The 17,663-nt window shown below is 46.8% G+C and overlaps 1 protein-coding gene across 1 annotated transcript in view; it reads left to right on the forward strand.

Annotated features, from left to right (window-relative positions):
* Nucleotides 1–8,334: 8,334 nt before the first annotated feature.
* Pnliprp1 (pancreatic lipase related protein 1) overlaps nt 8,335–17,663 on the forward strand; it is a 14,772-nt gene continuing 5,443 nt past the window's right edge. Inside the window, exons 1-9 of the mRNA XM_005352548.2 lie at nt 8,335–8,383; nt 9,715–9,869; nt 10,227–10,352; nt 11,581–11,715; nt 13,139–13,247; nt 14,416–14,535; nt 14,647–14,766; nt 16,517–16,635; nt 17,187–17,316. Of these exons, the coding sequence (XP_005352605.1) occupies nt 8,335–8,383; nt 9,715–9,869; nt 10,227–10,352; nt 11,581–11,715; nt 13,139–13,247; nt 14,416–14,535; nt 14,647–14,766; nt 16,517–16,635; nt 17,187–17,316 (1,063 nt within the window). The remainder of the gene's footprint in view (nt 8,384–9,714; nt 9,870–10,226; nt 10,353–11,580; nt 11,716–13,138; nt 13,248–14,415; nt 14,536–14,646; nt 14,767–16,516; nt 16,636–17,186; nt 17,317–17,663) is intronic.

Consider the following 17,663-nt stretch of genomic DNA (forward strand, 5'->3'; position numbering starts at 1 on the left):
CTTTTACTATGATTTCAGTACAGAATACAGACAGTGGTCATGCTAACACACCTAAACTTTTATCTCTTCTGTCAGCACTCAAGGACTCATGCCTTCGAGCCATCTGTCCCAGGTCAAAGGCTCCTTCCTCCCTCCTCTTGTCTGTGTTCTTTGTCTTCCCAACTTCCCAGGCAAAGAGATGGCCTGAATGTTGCAGGAGAAGACCCCACCACCCAGATCCCCTTAGCTTTCCGTCCTGTCCCCAGTGTATATCTGTCCCAGCAGATTCTCACTTGGTTGTCAGACACCATCCAGAAACAACTTCAGTCTTGCAGCTGCTCCAAATGGGCTCGTCTCACTAATTCCAGTTCCCACAAACCAGCCAGACAGGAGTTTGCTCAAAGTCAACGTGAGCTAGTCCAGCCAAGAGGAGGAGAACTGACCCGCAAACTACAGCCTCCAGAGGCCACCTCCAAAGTCCTTTGGTTTCCCTTGGACTCCTGGGCTCCTACGTCTCTCAGCTGACTGACCTCTATCCTTCCCATGATATGTGATTGCTCCCTGTCTCTTCAGGTACTTTGAGAGGAAATTACCTATGATCAGTAAACCAGCTTCTAAGAGAGCTTTGTCAAGCCTGCTACCATAGCCGGCCTGCCTCACCCCCACCTCCCTCCCACCACCAATTTGACTCACATTCTGGCCTTCCTGGCCTCCATGACCGTGTCCCTATCCATGAAGGGAGCTGTGAGACAGAAGAGTATGTCCTCCTAATCATCATCAAAAGGCTGGACTGTTCAGTCCAAAGGGAAAAACCCCAAGCACTCCAAAACAGGCAAGGCCATGGACTTGGTCCAAAATGGTGGTCTTGGCTCAATTCAAGTAGGACTATAGGATTGCTGGTGGAGAGACAATCTCGCTATTGCCTCTCCTCGGGAATCTGCTCCTCCCCTTCTCTTTGCTCTGGCAGAGGTAGCCCTGGCCATTGCCAGTCTGCCCCTTTCCTCTCTCCCCTGAGAGGTATCCGTGTCAGCTTTGGACTTCCCCAAAGGCCTCTGGCTATTCTGCCTCTCCTGTCCATGATTAAAACCCTTTTTCTCACCGACAGATGTGTTAGCGGTGCTCTGCGTCCTTGCTTACACGGAATAGTAAAGAGCACCACAGCAATTAACGAAACTAAGACTAACGAAACAATTGTCGTAATTGAAGACGGGGTTTGATGACACTTTTCACGACACACTGTGCTTGGCTGGAGGACCTAGGACGTCAGACACCACAGTCACCAAAGCTGGACCTAGGACAACGGCTCCCGACTCCATTGTCTCATGCCAACGAAAATTAGCGCTGTGGACAGTTGTGGGAGCAAGCAAAGCAGAAGCAAGCTATATTAAAGAGTATCCCAGAAAAGGGAGAATCTGAGGCAAGGTGACAGTGGGGCTTTTGAGAGAAGAAAGGAACCGTTGATCACTGCTGTCTAGGAGTTTATATGGCATTACAGAAACTGGATGAAAGCTGAAGTAATTGTGAGATTGGTTGTTTTAACTGTTGTTGGCCAAGCCAATGGGGGTCCCACACACCTTCTGTATGTTCCTCTGTCCACCTCTGACTCCTGTTTTGTTAGTTGTTGGCCTGCGGGTTAGCTGTCTGTCACTTGTCAGATGGGTGTTCTACCCTCTCATCTCACAGGTGTCAATGCTAAGACCGCTTCATTAACACATTTATTATTGTGTTAATTATTGACATTTATTGTCACGTGTCTAAGAAACAGAGGCAATTGTTCCTTCCTAGTTAATTCCTTGTCTGTGGCATGGTCTGGGGTTTTAGCCCTAAATAGGAGGAGGGTTTCTTAGTGTTACCTGTCACAATTAGTTGAGTTAGGAGCAAGGACTATGCAAAAAAGCAATAGTGCACAGCACACCCTCGCCAGGAGGGGTCTCAGCACAGCACACCCTCGCCAGGAGGGGCCAAAGCACAGCACACCCTCGCCAGGAGGGGTTTCATGGGAGTTTGCCAGCTGCCCTACTGACCATGGCCTTGCTTCTTGGGGTTTCTGTTTGTCTCTAATCAGGCCTGCTAGGCTATCTTACACCCAAGAGCAAACTCCAGATTTCCCATCCTTAGCATTCCCAGCCCCACCGGTTTCCCCTAGCTTTCCCTCAGCACTGACACCTGTTCTCACTACAGCACCAGTAAACAACTTGCAATTTCACCATGGGCCCTTTCCCCTACCACCTGCAGAGACAGCTTCTGCCTCGGAATAAAATCAACTTTCAGAAAAGAGAAATAAGACTCCTGGCCAAACTAATAAAAAGAAAAAGAAGACCCAAATTAGTAAGATTATAGATGAAAAATAGGAAGTTGCTACAGATTCAAATAAAATCTAGAAGATCTTAGGGAATTTTGTACAAAATTATATTTCCTCAAATCTGAAAACTTTAGAATAAAAATTCCTAGATACATATGACCTACTAAAATTAAATTAAAGAGTTTTGAACAGCTTAAGTAGACCAGGAATGAGCAAAAATGTAGAAGCAGGAACAGTCTCCCCACAAAGAAAATCAAGGCAGATTCACTGCTGAATTCTACCAACACCACACACACATCCCACATCACAGACCACACACACACATATATACACTGCACATGCACACATATACACACTGCACATACACCATACACACACATATACACACTGCACATACACACATACACACCGCACACACACCACACATAACACATCATACACACACCATACACACACGCCACACACGCACATATACACACTGCACACACACACACTGCACGTGCACACATACACACCGCACATACACCACACACACACATGCATAAACACACCATACACACGGCACACACACACACACACACACTATAAATTGAGAATTTCACACATTGTAGTTTGATCACATTCACGCTCCTCCCCAGCTCCTCCCCTACTTCCAAACCCACCTAACTTTTGGTCCTCATCTAACCCAACTGGTCTTGGCTGTATAATCTTGGATGTGAGGCCATCCACTGAAGTGTGCTTCATCTACCAAGAAGCACTCGGGGAAAGAAAACCAACCCTCCCTCTTCCCACAGCTGTCAGTTATCATAGCTCCTCAGTGAGGAGTAGAACTTCGTGACCACAAGCTAACACCAACACTTCTCAAACTGTTCAACAAAATAGGAAGAGAGAAAAACTATGGCGCTCATTGATGAAGCCACCATGACCCTGACAACAAAACCAAATAAAGACACAGCAGAAATAGGAAACTATAGGTTAATATCCCTTATGAGTACATATGCAAAGATCCTCAATAAACTTGAAATTTGTATTCAAAGAGTTCACTGATGCGTGGCATTGTGGCACAGGCCTATAATTCTAGCAGACTGAGGAGGAAGGATCACCATGAGTCCAAGGCCAGTCTGAACAGTAGTGAAATTCTGTCTCAGAAATATAAATAAATAATAAACAAATAACATATTAAAAGAAGATGTATTTCATAAACAGCTTGGTTTCATCTTTAGGCAATACAATGTTTGTTCAAAATATGCAAATAAAAAATACAACACAGGCTTAAGGACATAAATCACATGATCATCTCAACAGATGCAGGAATTTGACAAAGTTCAATATCTGATAAAAGCCCATGAGAAACTAGAACCAGAAAGGTCATACCTTGCCACATAAAGGCTGCCTTCAACACTGTAGTCAACTTTATGCTGGTGAGGAGAACCTGCAAGCACTGCCATTGCCCCTCTCTGCCTGCTTACGTCACTGCTATTCAGCACGGTGCTCACAATCCTGGCTAGAGCAATACGACAAGAGACAAGATGTAAAAGGGGAAGAAGATGTCAAAGAACCAGTATTTGTGGACAGCATGATCCTATGATCAAAAGACCAAGAAGATAATTCCACCAAAAAGTTTTTAAACATGATACATATTTCTTCAAAATAACAAAGTGAAAATTCAGCATATGGAAAATCAGTAGCTTTCACCAATAATGAGCTTGCCAAGGAAGAACTTATGGGTAAATCCCTTTCACAACAGCTTCAAAAAAGCTGAAATACTTGGGAATAAACCTAAGCGAGAAGATGAAAGACCTTTACAATGAAAAATTTAAGACCTTGGAAAAGGCAGGCAAGATGGGTCAGTAAAGGTGCTAGCCACCTAGCCTGACTATCTGAGCTTGATCTCAGGAGCCTACATGGTAGGAGAGTTAATTCATGCAAGTTTTTCTCTGACATCCATAGGTGTGCTGTAGCAGGCACACACACACACACACACACACACACACACACACACACACACTGTAGAATGCCCTTCTGCATACTGTGATTATGTGTTGCTTTTATTGGTTGATGAATAAATCTGCTTTGGCCTATGGAAGGGCAGAATATAGCTAGGTGGGAAAGCCAAACTGAACATAGGGAGAAAGAAGACAGAGTCAAGGGAGATGGCAAGCAGCAGCCAGAGAAGCAAGATACGATGTAACAAACCATGAGCCTCGTAGTAAACTTATAGTCATGTTGGTTATGTTTTCTAGAATGCAGACATATATTTCAAATAGATGGGCAATCTTTGAATACTTCAAGGACCTATAGAATGTGCTATTTAAAACTATATGTTCAACAGTGAGAAGCATCTGTTCCTGGCAGCACCAATTACTTCAAGAGGATGATGGGCATCAAAGAAGCTCCTTATAGAGTTTGCTTTCAATATGGCTCTCATCAAGAAAACAAAGCAAGAATTCTGGGAAGGATGTGAGGAAAAGGAATCCTTGCACACTACTGGCAGGAGTGTAGATTGTGCAGCGCTATGTAAACAAGAGTAGAGGCTGCTCAAAAATCTGCAGATAGAAACACAATGCAGCTATACCACTCCAGCCAAGTACACAGTGGACTCTTAGTCTGCTTACCGCAGGGATAACCTGCATAATCATGCTTATTGTGACTCTACTTACAAGAGCTAAGAGATGGAACAAGCTGTTGTCCATCACCCAATGAGTAAAGAAAACATGGTGCCTAAGGCGGATCTCTGTGAGTTTGAGACCAGCCTGGTCTACAAGAGCTAGTTCCAGGACAGGCTCCAAAACCACAGAGAAACCCTGTCTCGAAAAACCAAAAAAAAAGAAAAAACATGGTGCCTATATACAGTCAGACATGAAGAAAAACCTTCTGTAACCAAAGTGTTACATGAACTAAACCAGACTCAGAAAGACAAATCCTGCATGATTTGGCTAAGAGCACTGCCTGCTCTTCCAAAGGTCCTGAGTTCAATTCCCAGCAACCACATGGTGGCTCACAACCATCTGTAGTGAGATCTGGTGCCCTCTTGAGGAAGAGACCTGGTCACTCATCCTCATCAACTTAGACCATGAAACCCAATGTGGGCAAGTCCAACAGAACTGCCATATTCGGGCTGCTCATGCATGCTTCAGCATTGCCAGGGCCTAAGTTTAATTCATTCATTCATTCATCCTTTTATATGCAGACTATAAATTTGGGGAGACTATAGGAGGGGAATAAGAATTAGAGAGTGTGTAAGTAGGCAGTAGCTATGATATATTCATAAATATATGAGTTAACACCAATAAAACAAAATTCAGATGTTAATATTTCAATGCAAATTTCACTTCAGTAATAGATTCTGACCTGATGAGTTTGGATTTAGAGGCAGAAAAGTGCTGACAAAGCGAAACTGGAGAATACAGCTTGGGTTGGTCATTTCATGGTTATTTCCTTGTGTAAAACAGAGGGGACTTCCTTATTGTGGTTGTTTGGGTTGATAGAATCTCCCGCTTTGCTGAGATGATGAGTGGCCCATTTCACTGCTCAGTTTGATTATGTGACATGTAACACACATAGCTCCATTCTGTTTGGTTCTAACAGTGGGTGTTTATAACTACTGCTAAATACATTTTGTAGGAGGGCGCAGTTCGGAAATAGCCTCCTGTTCTAGGCCCCCATAGTCTGTAACCAAACCACGACCTCAAAGTAACGTTTCTGGAAGCAGCATGTCAATATGGTGCAATGACAGCGTGACGAGCTGTACCAGGGCCCCACCTCACAGGTTCATGATCTGGCACATGTGGACTGGGTTGACCATCCCTCTGAAGCTCGAGTTAGCCTTCAGGGAAACATTTGCTCTTCCCTCTGTTTCTAAGACGACAGCTCATCTACGGCTACTGTGTTTTACCTGTCCCCATTTGATTTTCTTTCTTCAAATCCACACCAGAACTTGGGTGGTGGTAGATTCTAGATTTCAAGAGGAGGGGAAGGGTTCATCAAGGCAGCGTGAGGACCCTAGAACCTCCATGCTATTGGCGTAAATCAGACACTGAAACACAAGGAGCGGAATAGAGAATTCGTGAGAACATTTGGAGCTGCAGTCTACTAGTTTTTGACAAGGGAACCAAAAACATATGCTGGAAAATAGGAATGTTCTTTAATAAAATGTCCTTGATTGTTTCAAGGAAAAATATGTCCACACAGAGAAGAATGTAATTCAAAGATTACATTCTAGTTTATATAACAATGAGCACAGAATGATACTGAATCCAATTTAAGAGTTTAAAACCATGGAAATTTTGGTAGAGAGTATATGGGAAGAGCTTCAGGACTTTTACAGGAAGTACTTAATGGTGTTTGTCTAGACAAACATTTCTTATATTTTACTCCAAAATTACAGGAGGAAAACAACATGATAAATGGGTTTGCATCTTTCCTCACAGCTGGGTGGTTTATTTCTTTGTGCCTCGGTTTCTGTAAAGGGAAGCTAACAATAAGTCCTGTTTTCTGTGGCTACGTCAGGCTTAGATGAGATCATTTGGCACGTTAGCTGTGCTTGAACCACAATGACTAGAGCTGCTGTTTCTGGTTTGCTTTTTGACCAGGGCTCATGCAGCCCAGGCTGGCCTCAGTTTGCTGGGTAGTCAAGGAACACTTTGAACTTCTGAGCCTCCACCTCTCCAGCTCTGGGGTTGGGCATACACTACCTGTGTGTGTGTGGGGGGGGGGGTCTAAGGGAAGAAGCCAGAGTTCCATATGTGGTAGGCAATTACTTTACCAAATGGGGTACATCCCTAAACTGGCTGCTACTCTTTATTATTATGGGAAATGAGTGCCCTTTCTGTTTTCTTAACAGGGGGGGCTCTTTGGCCTTTACCCCAGTTCTTAGGCTATTTTGGTGAATTTGACATATTTAACTTAGAAGCTTGCTCTGAGGCTTATCTGACTCATGGGAACTGCCAGCTGCTATGGGCGCACAGACCTGAAGGTGAGTCAAGGTCGGGTCTGTCGTGCAGCTGCGCAACCTTTCCAGGATCTGGGAGAACAACACTGACGTGCTATGGACTACTGGTGTGGAATTTGGGGGCTCCTGAACCCCCACTGTGCAAGTTACAGTGAGATAGTACAACCATTACAGCTGCCTTAAACTCTGTGTTTCAGATTGGCTCAGTGCACAACAAGTTAACGGGACTGGAGACTGTGGTAGGGTGTTGGGGGGGCACTGAGTCTTCCAGGCTGGGTGTTTCTAGTCTTCAAGGGGAGGGGGACTTAGGGAGGGAATTCTCTTAACAGAAGTTTCCCTTTACTTTCCAATCGCCAAGGGCATCCCGTCTATTGTACACAAGAGACTACCCCTCGCTAGTAAGGTCTACTGCTATCTTTACTGGGGTGCAGTGGGGTGGGGGAGGGGTCATGCTAGAAATAGAAACCAAGGTCTTGCACATGATAAGAAAATATTCTATCTTTGAGCTACAACTGGAACTATTATTATTTTATTTTATTTTGAGACAGACCCTCACTAAGTCACTCAGGGTGGACTTGAACTTGGTCCTCAGCCCAGGCAGTCCTTGAACTCATACTCTTTTCATCTCAGGACACTTGTCTGCTCTTGCACACTGCTTGGTGATGAAACTGAAAACAGAACAGCAGAGCCTGCTTGGCTCCTAAGGATTCTCGCAGACACGCAGTGCAAAGCTACAGACACTTTTGTCTTCCCAGGCTGGTGGGAATATCTGCCCGCCATCCGAACCCTGTGTGTAAACACGCACAACAGATTGAAGGGCAGACTCAAGGTACAGATTAAAGCATAAATCTCACGTAGCTTCTGTTCTCATCACTCTCTGTTTGCTTGAACTAGAGTTCAAATGATAAGGCTGGGGTATAAAAAGGTCCCGGTGGGTCCCAGGGGAGCCAGCACCTGCCTCCTTGGACCACACAAGCTACCTCTGTATCTACTCCTCCTCCATCGCTAAAAAGCAGAGGTAAGGCCGACAGCCCTGAGTTCCCATGAGATGTTGCTTGTGGATCCAGGCTGCGCATGTGTGACATCGTTGACCTTGTTGTAGATGCTGATACTCTGGACAATCCCACTTTTCCTCCTGGGAGCAGTCCGAGGTAAGTGACACCACAATCCTGTGGGAAGTGATGGTGCAATCCCGTGTGATCCATCCCGTGCTCTCAGCAGGGCTGGAGAAAGCCTTAGCCCAGAAGAAGCTCGCAGGAGCCCCAGACTTTGCTGGGCTTCTAGGAAAGGTGGTGGAACTCACAGCCTGGAGAATGAGCTGGGCAATGAAGGGGAATAGCTCCCTATGCCTGGAGATGATGGTAATGGGGTGGGGAGGGATAGCTCCCTATGCCTGGAGGAGCTGATGGCCTGAATTTTTGAGGGAATATTTTAGAACATCTAGAAGTGACAAATGAACTTTTGCTTAATTAATGTGACTTCTCAGCGGGTGCTCTGCAAGTATGTTAGAAGAACTTGGGAGGGGATCTTTGAATGCCTCAGATTTTTTTTTATTTTACGGAAAATAGATTTGTTTTAATACAATATATTCTGATTACAGTTCCCCCTCCCCACGATCCTCCCAGTTCACCCCCCATCTCCCCTCCGATATGGATCCACATCCTTTATTCCTCTTGTTAGAAAACAAACAGGCAGCCTGGAGCTAGTGGCATACACCTTTAACCTCAGCACTCGGGAGGCAGAGGCAGGCAGATCTCTGTGAGTTCAAGGCCACCCTGGTCTACAGAGTGAGTTTTGGGACAGGTTCCAAAGCTACAAAGAAAACCCATCTCGAAAAAAGAAAGGAAGGAAGGAAGGAAATAAAAAGCAGGAATCTAAGGAATAATAATTTAAAAAAATAAAAAAAAACAAGATTATGGCAAAAGCCCCAAACAAGAAAAAGAGCCAAATAAAAAGTGTAAAACCTATATATAAATGCAGAGACATACATGTTCGCACACACAGAAATCCCATAAAAATCCAAAACTGCGACACCACAACATCTATGCAAAGGACTCATGTGGTTAAAACAAATTCATTATGAGACAAAAACCTCAAAAGATGCTGCTGAGTTCATTTTGTGTCAGCTGTCTACTGCTTGGTGTGGGGCCTTCCCTAAGAGGGTTTGTTTCCCCAGTGAGACTCCTTTGGAGGAAACCAGATTTTCATTTGTAAGGGGCTATCAATTTGAAATAGCTTCTGGGTTAGCATGCCTTGCACAGTAATCATCAGAGAAGCTTCCTCCTGCAGTACAAATATAGAGACCCATAGTCAGACAGTGTACAGAGAGTTAGAGACCTTGGAAGACTCAGTCCTAAAAGGGATGATGTCTCCTTCAAACCGTTAGCTTCAGGGCTCAGGGAACTCTGCTGGAAAGGAGGAGAGAGCATGGGAGCCCAGCCACAACAGCTTCTCCATGAGTCTGCCCATTCTTTCCCCTCAGGAAAAGAGGTTTGCTATGACAAACTTGGATGCTTTTCTGACACTCAACCCTGGGCAGGGACAGCCATCAGGCCCCTAAAACTTCTCCCCTGGAGCCCTGAGAAGATCAACACCCGCTTCCTGCTCTATACCAATGAGAACCCAAACGCTTTCCAGGTGAGACTTCTCTGGGAGGCATCTCCTAATCTTTGTACCTGCTCCCTAGGCCATGACCCACCTTCTGGGTGAGCAGACGGTTCACATAAGCTGGATCCTCCTGCTCTCTCTGTAGCTCTGGTGTGGGCCCAGGATTCACTGTCCAACAAGGCCATAGGAATGGTAACCCTGTAAGTCCTGCCCCAGACCCAGAGGAGGCAGGGACTCGGGAGTGGAGAAGTCAGGAGGGGCATCCTGAAGAGCTGACTTGGTGCTCAGCCTTGAGAGGACAACACACTGGGCCAGGCAAGAATGGGGAAAAGAGACAGGCTTAAGGGACAGGTTGGCAAAACGCCGAAACCCTTTCTGTTGCCACAGCTTCTCCAGCCCTCTGACCCGGCAACCATTGAGGCCTCCAACTTCCAAACGGCCAGGAAGACTCGGTTCATTATCCACGGCTTCATAGACAAAGGAGAAGAAAACTGGGTGCTGGACATGTGCAAGGTAGGCGACTGACCCATGCCGCCACGACTCACCGAGCTGGCTCGCGGTACACAGCCACAATGCATGCGCTTGCCAACAAGATATCTTCGCAGTGACTCAAAGGCTTCTCTTCACCAAGCCGCAATTCCCCTTTTCCTGCTCCTAACCCACATCTGCAGCCAAAAGCAGGGATCTGCTCTGGGAACTCACCCCTCACCACTGTCAAGCTTCCTGTTCAGACCTGGTTCAGGACCTCCTGCTCTCAGTTTTACCAGCAGAGTTTGTATTTCTGCAAATGAGGGATTGTGGAGCTTTGTTTGTCCAAACCTTCCCACATTCCTAAAAGTCAGAGGATTGTGGCTGTGACGATTTAGGGCACAACAGACTAAGATCAACAGGATGGCTTTGGGGGGTGGATAGCAGGGGGCTCCAAGACAGGCTTTCTCTGTAGCTTTGGAGCGTGTCCTGGAGGTCGTTCTGTAGACCAGGCTGGCCTTGAACTCACGGAGCTCCACCTGTCTCTGCCTCCTAAGGGCTGGGATCAAAGGTGTGCACCACCTCTGCCTGACTCTTAATGAGCATCCTGTTAATTAGGTTTACAGCACCAAACTTTCTCATCTGGAGGGATTTCTCAGGGTTGCTTTGGCAAGGGAGGTTCCAAGGGACACAGCTGTCCAAAACTGGAGATGCCATGTGTGTTGGCACGGTCATGAAAAGGTTAGCAGAGACCTGAGCTATGCACAACCCGGCTGAGCACACGGGAAGTCTCTCCCTTCTCTCTCACAGTGGTGCTCTTCTGTTTTTATACACCTGCCATGTGTGTTCCCTCCAGGAAATGTTATGCCACTTGACTGTGGAAAATGACACCTCCCTCCCTCTTTATAGCTCAAGAAATGCCCAGTGGTCTGGCATGTCGCCTAAAGGACCCCTCACAAACAGAACCACAAGGTCACATAGCTCATAATTACCAGACACTCCACTGGGGTCTTTTCCCATCACACCCGATTCCTCTGATGGTATAATTGATCCACCTTGTCAGATTTAGCTGAAGAAATCAAAGGGGCTGGCTTTTCCTTCATCTTTAGGGTATGGATTTTTCTCTGCTTCCAGTATTTGCCCTTGTGGGTTGCAGGAACCCCTGGACAGAGTCTAGTCCATCTCAGCACCCTAAGACATAAGGAACACTTCTGATCCCTGTCCAGATGGATTTCCCATGCCCTATGTCAACACTGTGTCTCCCCAACCTTAGAACCTGTTCCAAGTGGAGGGGCTGAACTGCATCTGTGTGGACTGGAAGGGGGGCTCTCAGACCACTTACACGCAGGCTGCCAGCAACGTGCGAGTAGTGGGTGCCCAGGTGGCTCACATGCTTGATGTCCTTGCGGTGAGTGGGCTGCAGGGGTGGGGGCAAAGGTGAAGTTAGACACGAAGTGGGCACCACCTTAGTGACACATGAGTGAGAGAAAAACTTACCAGCAAGCACTTAGCGACGGGGTTTTATCATCCTCTTGGATTTACAGCTAACACGTAGTGATGGGATTTTACTGTCCCCTTGGATTTATAGTTAAGGAAACTGAGGCACAGAGAGAGTAACTAGCTTGCCAAAACACAGAGCAGCTGAGTAGATGATTTTGTCTCTGGGGTTCAGACCGTCTGGCTCCAGGAGCTGCCCACCACACAAGGTGAATCTGTGCAAAGCAAAGCCAGACACCGCCAAGGAAAGCCAAACAGAGCCAGGAAGTGGGACATGCAACGGATAAGCACGGGTCCCTATAACCATGGGTCCCACTGAAATTTTTCCTGCCATGGTCATTTCAGTTGTTTCTTCCTGTGCTGCTCTTTGATCTTCACTAATACTTTAAGTCTCTCATTCTGTATGTTAATTCAGGAATTCTTTATGGCCAGTTTCTGTACCAGGTCAAGGTCCCACTATTTCATCTCTTCTGCATAACAGGTCTAGAAAGAACCGACTGCTTCTGCGCCCCCGCAGAAATCAGAACCCATGGGGTTGCACAGAAAGCAGTGTACAGGCCTGTTGGGGGATATCGCAGAACATTGCGTGTGAGCGCCGTGATGATCCCGTGTTTCTAGAGCAGATGAGCAATAGCATGCAGGAGATAAAGGAGATCCCTGAGTACTAGGCCTTCAAGGAGCTACATATAGGGAAGACTTGCAATGACCACAGAGTGTGATCTCTTAGTGCAGTGGCTCTCCACCTGTCGGTCATGACCCCCTTGGAGGTCAAATGACCCTTTCACGGGGGTCACATAAGACCATCAGAAAACACGGATATTTATATTATGATTCATATCAGTAACAAAATTATAGTTATGAAGTAGCAATGAAAATAATTTTATGGATAGGGTCATGACAAGCATTAGGAAGGTTGGGAACCTCTGTGTTAGAGGGTTCTGGAGATGGAGGAGCAGGAGTGCAGGCTTTATACAGGCATGTGACCATGGTTAATCCACCTTGTATGTGGGGGTGGGGTGGCATTTGGGAAGCCTCCCAAGAAAGAGGCATCCAGATTGCTGGAGACAGGATCTTTAGATGATAGCTGGGCAGGAAGATAGGAAATGGGCTACAGTGTGGTGTAAACCAGGCCCAGGGGTGACAGAGCGGGACACTCTTGGAGGCCACAGGGAGTTTTAGCTGGAGAAAAGTCTAGGAAGGGCCACTTTGAGAAAGTGCTGAGGTCCTTGTCAGGAGTTAGCACTCAATGCTGAAGCCCCAGGAAGCAGGGAAAGTTCCCAGCAGGGTCGCCATGCTAACCAGCACATCCTGGACATGTGATCTCTCCTCTCTAGACAAACTACAGCTACTCGCCTTCCAAAGTTCACCTCATCGGCCACAGCCTAGGTGCCCATGTGGCCGGGGAAGCAGGAAGACAGACTCCAGGCCTAGGCAGGATTACTGGTAAGGTCCCAGATCATATTCCCACACCTCCGAAAGGTCATAAGCCCATAGTTCAATTTATAGCTGTCTGAACCCCTTGGCTGTGGCAGACCTGGGGACAGCCCTGACAGGAGACTTTAGGGTGCTTCTAATTAACATGTGGGCCATCGCTGTTGGCGAGGAAGATAGTGGCTGTGTTCCATCTCTGCGATGCTTCTGCTGTGGCCCCCGCTGCTCCTCTCCGGGTGCAATCTTTCCCTTGATGTGGTTCATGCAGCAGCTTTGAGCACCCAGGAAAATGCAGAATATAGCTAGTATGGACAGAGAAAGTACCCTTGAACAGGGACTGCACTACCCATTTCTTCCTCCTTCTCTTTGAAGTCAGGGGAGAATGGAACCCGGAAATTGCTGCCCCCTTTTTCTGCTGGTTAAAGGATCCCAACTGCAGAAACCACTAAAAACACCCTTTAACTGACACCATCAAAGCAGCCTTCAAATGCAGCAAAGCCTTTGCATCATAGCAGGAGCAATGGAACATATCTACATGAGAATATTAATGCCATTATCAAAGGGAACACGGGTTAAGTGCCTAATTACCCTAAATACAAAAAAAAAAAAAACCACTGTGTTCCTCATCTAATTCTTAGAACCAAAGAAGCTCCATCAGGGAAGCAAGCAGCTTGCCCAGGGACACACAGGTGATATGAGCTCCGGCCAGTCCCTGTGCCACGCATTAGCTATTAAATTATTTAATCAACAGCTATTTAAGCTGATAAAGTGTTTGCCTTCAATTTGTAAAAAAGTCATATGCAAGTTCTCCAAAAAGTAGCTTAATAGAGATTTGGAACCAGCAGCCCACACCGGCCCAGCACTCTATTTTCTTCACAAAGATAAAAGGCAGGAAAATGCAAATATTAAATATAACAGATGCATGGAAGAATCTGACGTCGAAAGAAATCCTTGCTCAAACACAATCTGAGTTCTTTTCTCACGTGCCCTCCTCTCCTGCCACAAAGCCCCCTTTAAACGAGTGGCCCAGGACGCCACGCCCCATGTTCTATAGACAGGCAATGACACCGTATGACTACAAGTGTGTACCCATTCAATTGCATGTTGCCCAGCCTGTACAGCCATACACCTTGGTCCTTCATGGACCGGCTGTTTGACACTGCTGGGCCATCTCTTTTAGGACTGGATCCCGTAGAAGCGAATTTTGAAGGGACTCCTGAAGAGGTCCGGCTTGACCCCTCCGATGCCAGCTTTGTTGATGTAATCCACACAGATGCAGCTCCCTTGATTCCATTCTTGGGTGAGCCCCCTGCTGTCCCAGTCTCTAGCTATGGATAAGGGTGTTGGTGTTTTAACCCTGAGAGCGCTGTGCAAGCCAAAACCCATCTCGTTGTTGTTACAAATATTTTAGGTTTTGGAACAAATCAAATGATGGGCCACATGGACTTCTTCCCCAACGGGGGACAGAACATGCCCGGGTGCAAGAAAAATTCCCTGTCGCAGATTGTGGATCTAGATGGCATCTGGTCAGGTAAGGCCATGGGGGCCAGGCCAGGAGGACAATGCTTCTTTGGGTACTCAGTACTTGCTATGACAGATATCCCGCCTGGTGTGTGTGGAGACCAGTGGGGATCTCCGTGTGCCACTCCTCAGACACTACACACCTTTTAAAATGACACAGGGTCCCTCATTGGCCTAGAGAGGTGTCTCCACCTTGCCAGTGCTGCGGAAAGCATGCTCTGCCATGTTTAGATTTTCTCCACTTGGGTTCTGAGGGTCAAACTTCAGACCTCACACCTGCAAGGCAAACATTTCACTGACTGAGCAATCTCCCCAGCCCCAGAGCAAATCTTAGTCATAAAAATGTACTTCCTTGGCCGGGCGGTGGTGGCACACGCCTTTAATCCCAGCACTTGGGAGGCAGAGGCAGGCGGATCTCTGGGTGTTCTAGACCAACCTGGTCTACAAGAGCTAGTTCCAGGACAGGCTCCAAAAACCACAGAGAAACCCTGTCTCAAAAAACCAAAAAAAAAAAAAAATGTACTTCCTTTTTAAAATATATGATTTTCTTTTCTGGATGTTATTTCTGGAAAAAAATAACTACATAACTGTCAGATCTACTGATTCTGTATTTCCTCCAAACACGGCCATGGATGTACATGAATGTACTTGCCTCAGCAACAAAGAATCACAGCCCTCGGTCTCAAAGCTCCAACCCCAGCTGTCAGCCGGCAGCCACCACATAGAGAAGGGGAAGTGACAAGCGTAGATATCTCAAGAGGGTTTTCCTGCAAACGTGCCCTGGAATCAATATTATGGTTCAATCAGTTAGGTAACTAGGGTAAGGGTGCCCCAGAGGCAGGCGTGGCAAAGCTATCTTCACAGTACAAGTCATTGCTCACTTCTATTGAGCAGGAATGAGGAGCAATCACATGAGGAAGGCTAGAATGGGACCGTCCACTTCCCATTGATGAGCAGACACGGGGACAAAGGACATCCTTCAGTTAACAGTTCCAATACCGCCTAATGAGATTGAGAATTCGGGACTCCGCTCAGCCATCCCAGTCAACTGGTAGCATCCGAGTTAAAATCCTTAGTGGGATGATAGAATCCTATGAGTGTCATTTCTGCTCAGTTCAGTCCAAACAGCTCAGATGTCCTTAATGCAAACATTAGGGACCCATGTCTGGGCGTTGGCAGCTCCGTCAGCAAAGGACAATAAAGTCCAGGCCAGGTCTAGATCTGCTGGACGATTTGTCATGTGTCTTGGGTAAGGACCTGGGAGAACGCTGTAGGAATGAGAGTGGGCAAGAACAACCCTCAGCTGAAGCCCCTGAAATCTACATTGACCTTCGTTTGTATACGAGCATCACGACAACGTCCTGGTGCTTATGTCACACATGGGAGGATGTGGTGCATCTGGTTGTATTACTCCTGGATTCAGAGGCTGGAGGGGCAGTATTGAGCACCAGCTGAACTGCGTTTCGTTACCACTCTCCCCTGTGATAGCTGTGCTCTGCCAGTCACCTGTGGATACTTTCACACGGAGATACTAGGACACCTGCCTGCTTGAGAAGGGGAGGGTCTGGGGACAATGCCAGTGAAGTAACCGGAACATTACCCCCAACACCCAAAACCTCATTGTTTTATTGCCATTTGTGAATGGATTATGAACTTAAGTTCTGTAGATGTAGGCTCATTCTGGACCTGGGAGAGAGAGGCACACATGCGGTCACAGCCTGCCTCCAATTGCCTGTACTGACCCCTGCCTGTCTCCTCAGGAACCCGGGACTTCGTGGCTTGTAACCACCTGAGAAGCTACAAGTACTACTTGGAGAGCATCCTCAGCCCGGATGGGTTCACTGCATACCCCTGCACCTCTTACAGAGATTTTGAGTCTGTAAGCTATTACTCTGCCATGAGCGGCGGGCAGCACACACTGAGGTCCTATTATGTGTGGATCCACAGTTCCTCTCGACGAATGTCTGCCTTGTCCCTCAGAATGCATACTCCTTGGGAGTGAAGGAGGGGAAGAGTCCCAACAACTTTGGCTGTGTGTGTGTGTGTGTGTGTGTGTGTGTGTGTGTGTGGAGAGAGAGAGACAGAGACAGAGACAGAGAGACAGAGACAGAGAGAGAATATCCGGGTTTGCATAAGATTCTGTCTAAAAGAAAGAAAAGGAAAACTACTGGTAAGTGCTACAGTCAACATGGAGAGCTGACGCCACTCATATCCTAGTGCTGGCAAATACAACCGATGGAAGCCAGGCCCAAGACAGCAGTGCCGTTTATAAGTCCCTGACCATTCTAACACACTGCACACTGAGATGAAGGGAACTCAGAGACAATGGGCTCCAGTTCTCCTCCCGTCGCAAATGGGGGAACCTGGCTGTAGGGAATGGAGCAACAGCTCTCTCCAATCTGCTTCTCAGCCCCCTGCTCTCTTCACTAGGACAAGTGCTTCCCCTGCCCATACCAAGGCTGCCCACAGATGGGTCACTATGCTGACCAGTTTGCCAACATGACAAGTGAGGAGCCGCAGAAGTTCTTCCTGAACACAGGCGATGCCAAGAATTTTGCACGTAAGTTGATACTCAGGCCAAGAATGTGCCACACCCGTTATAAGGAAAAGCTTGCCTCTAACCTGAAAGAATTCTGCACAAGTTTGATTACCTTACAGAAAGACATGTTTGTCCTGAGCCTCCCCTGCATGGTTCCTCTGAGGCGAAGAGAGCATCTAAATTACTTTTATTTATTTCCATTCTGTGGAGTGACTGGAAGTCAAAGTGTGATTTGTGGATTTGAGGCAGTTTGTATACCTATGGGGACAGCTTGAATTTTTACCCCTCTCCAGTTCACCGTTCTGTTCCTTTTTAGGACTCTCTCTCTCTCTCTCTCTCTCTCTCTCTCTCTCTCTCTCTCTCTCTCT

Source organism: Microtus ochrogaster, chromosome 8, assembly GCF_000317375.1.
Source record: "Microtus ochrogaster isolate Prairie Vole_2 chromosome 8, MicOch1.0, whole genome shotgun sequence".
Classification (NCBI taxonomy): Eukaryota; Metazoa; Chordata; class Mammalia; order Rodentia; family Cricetidae; genus Microtus; species Microtus ochrogaster.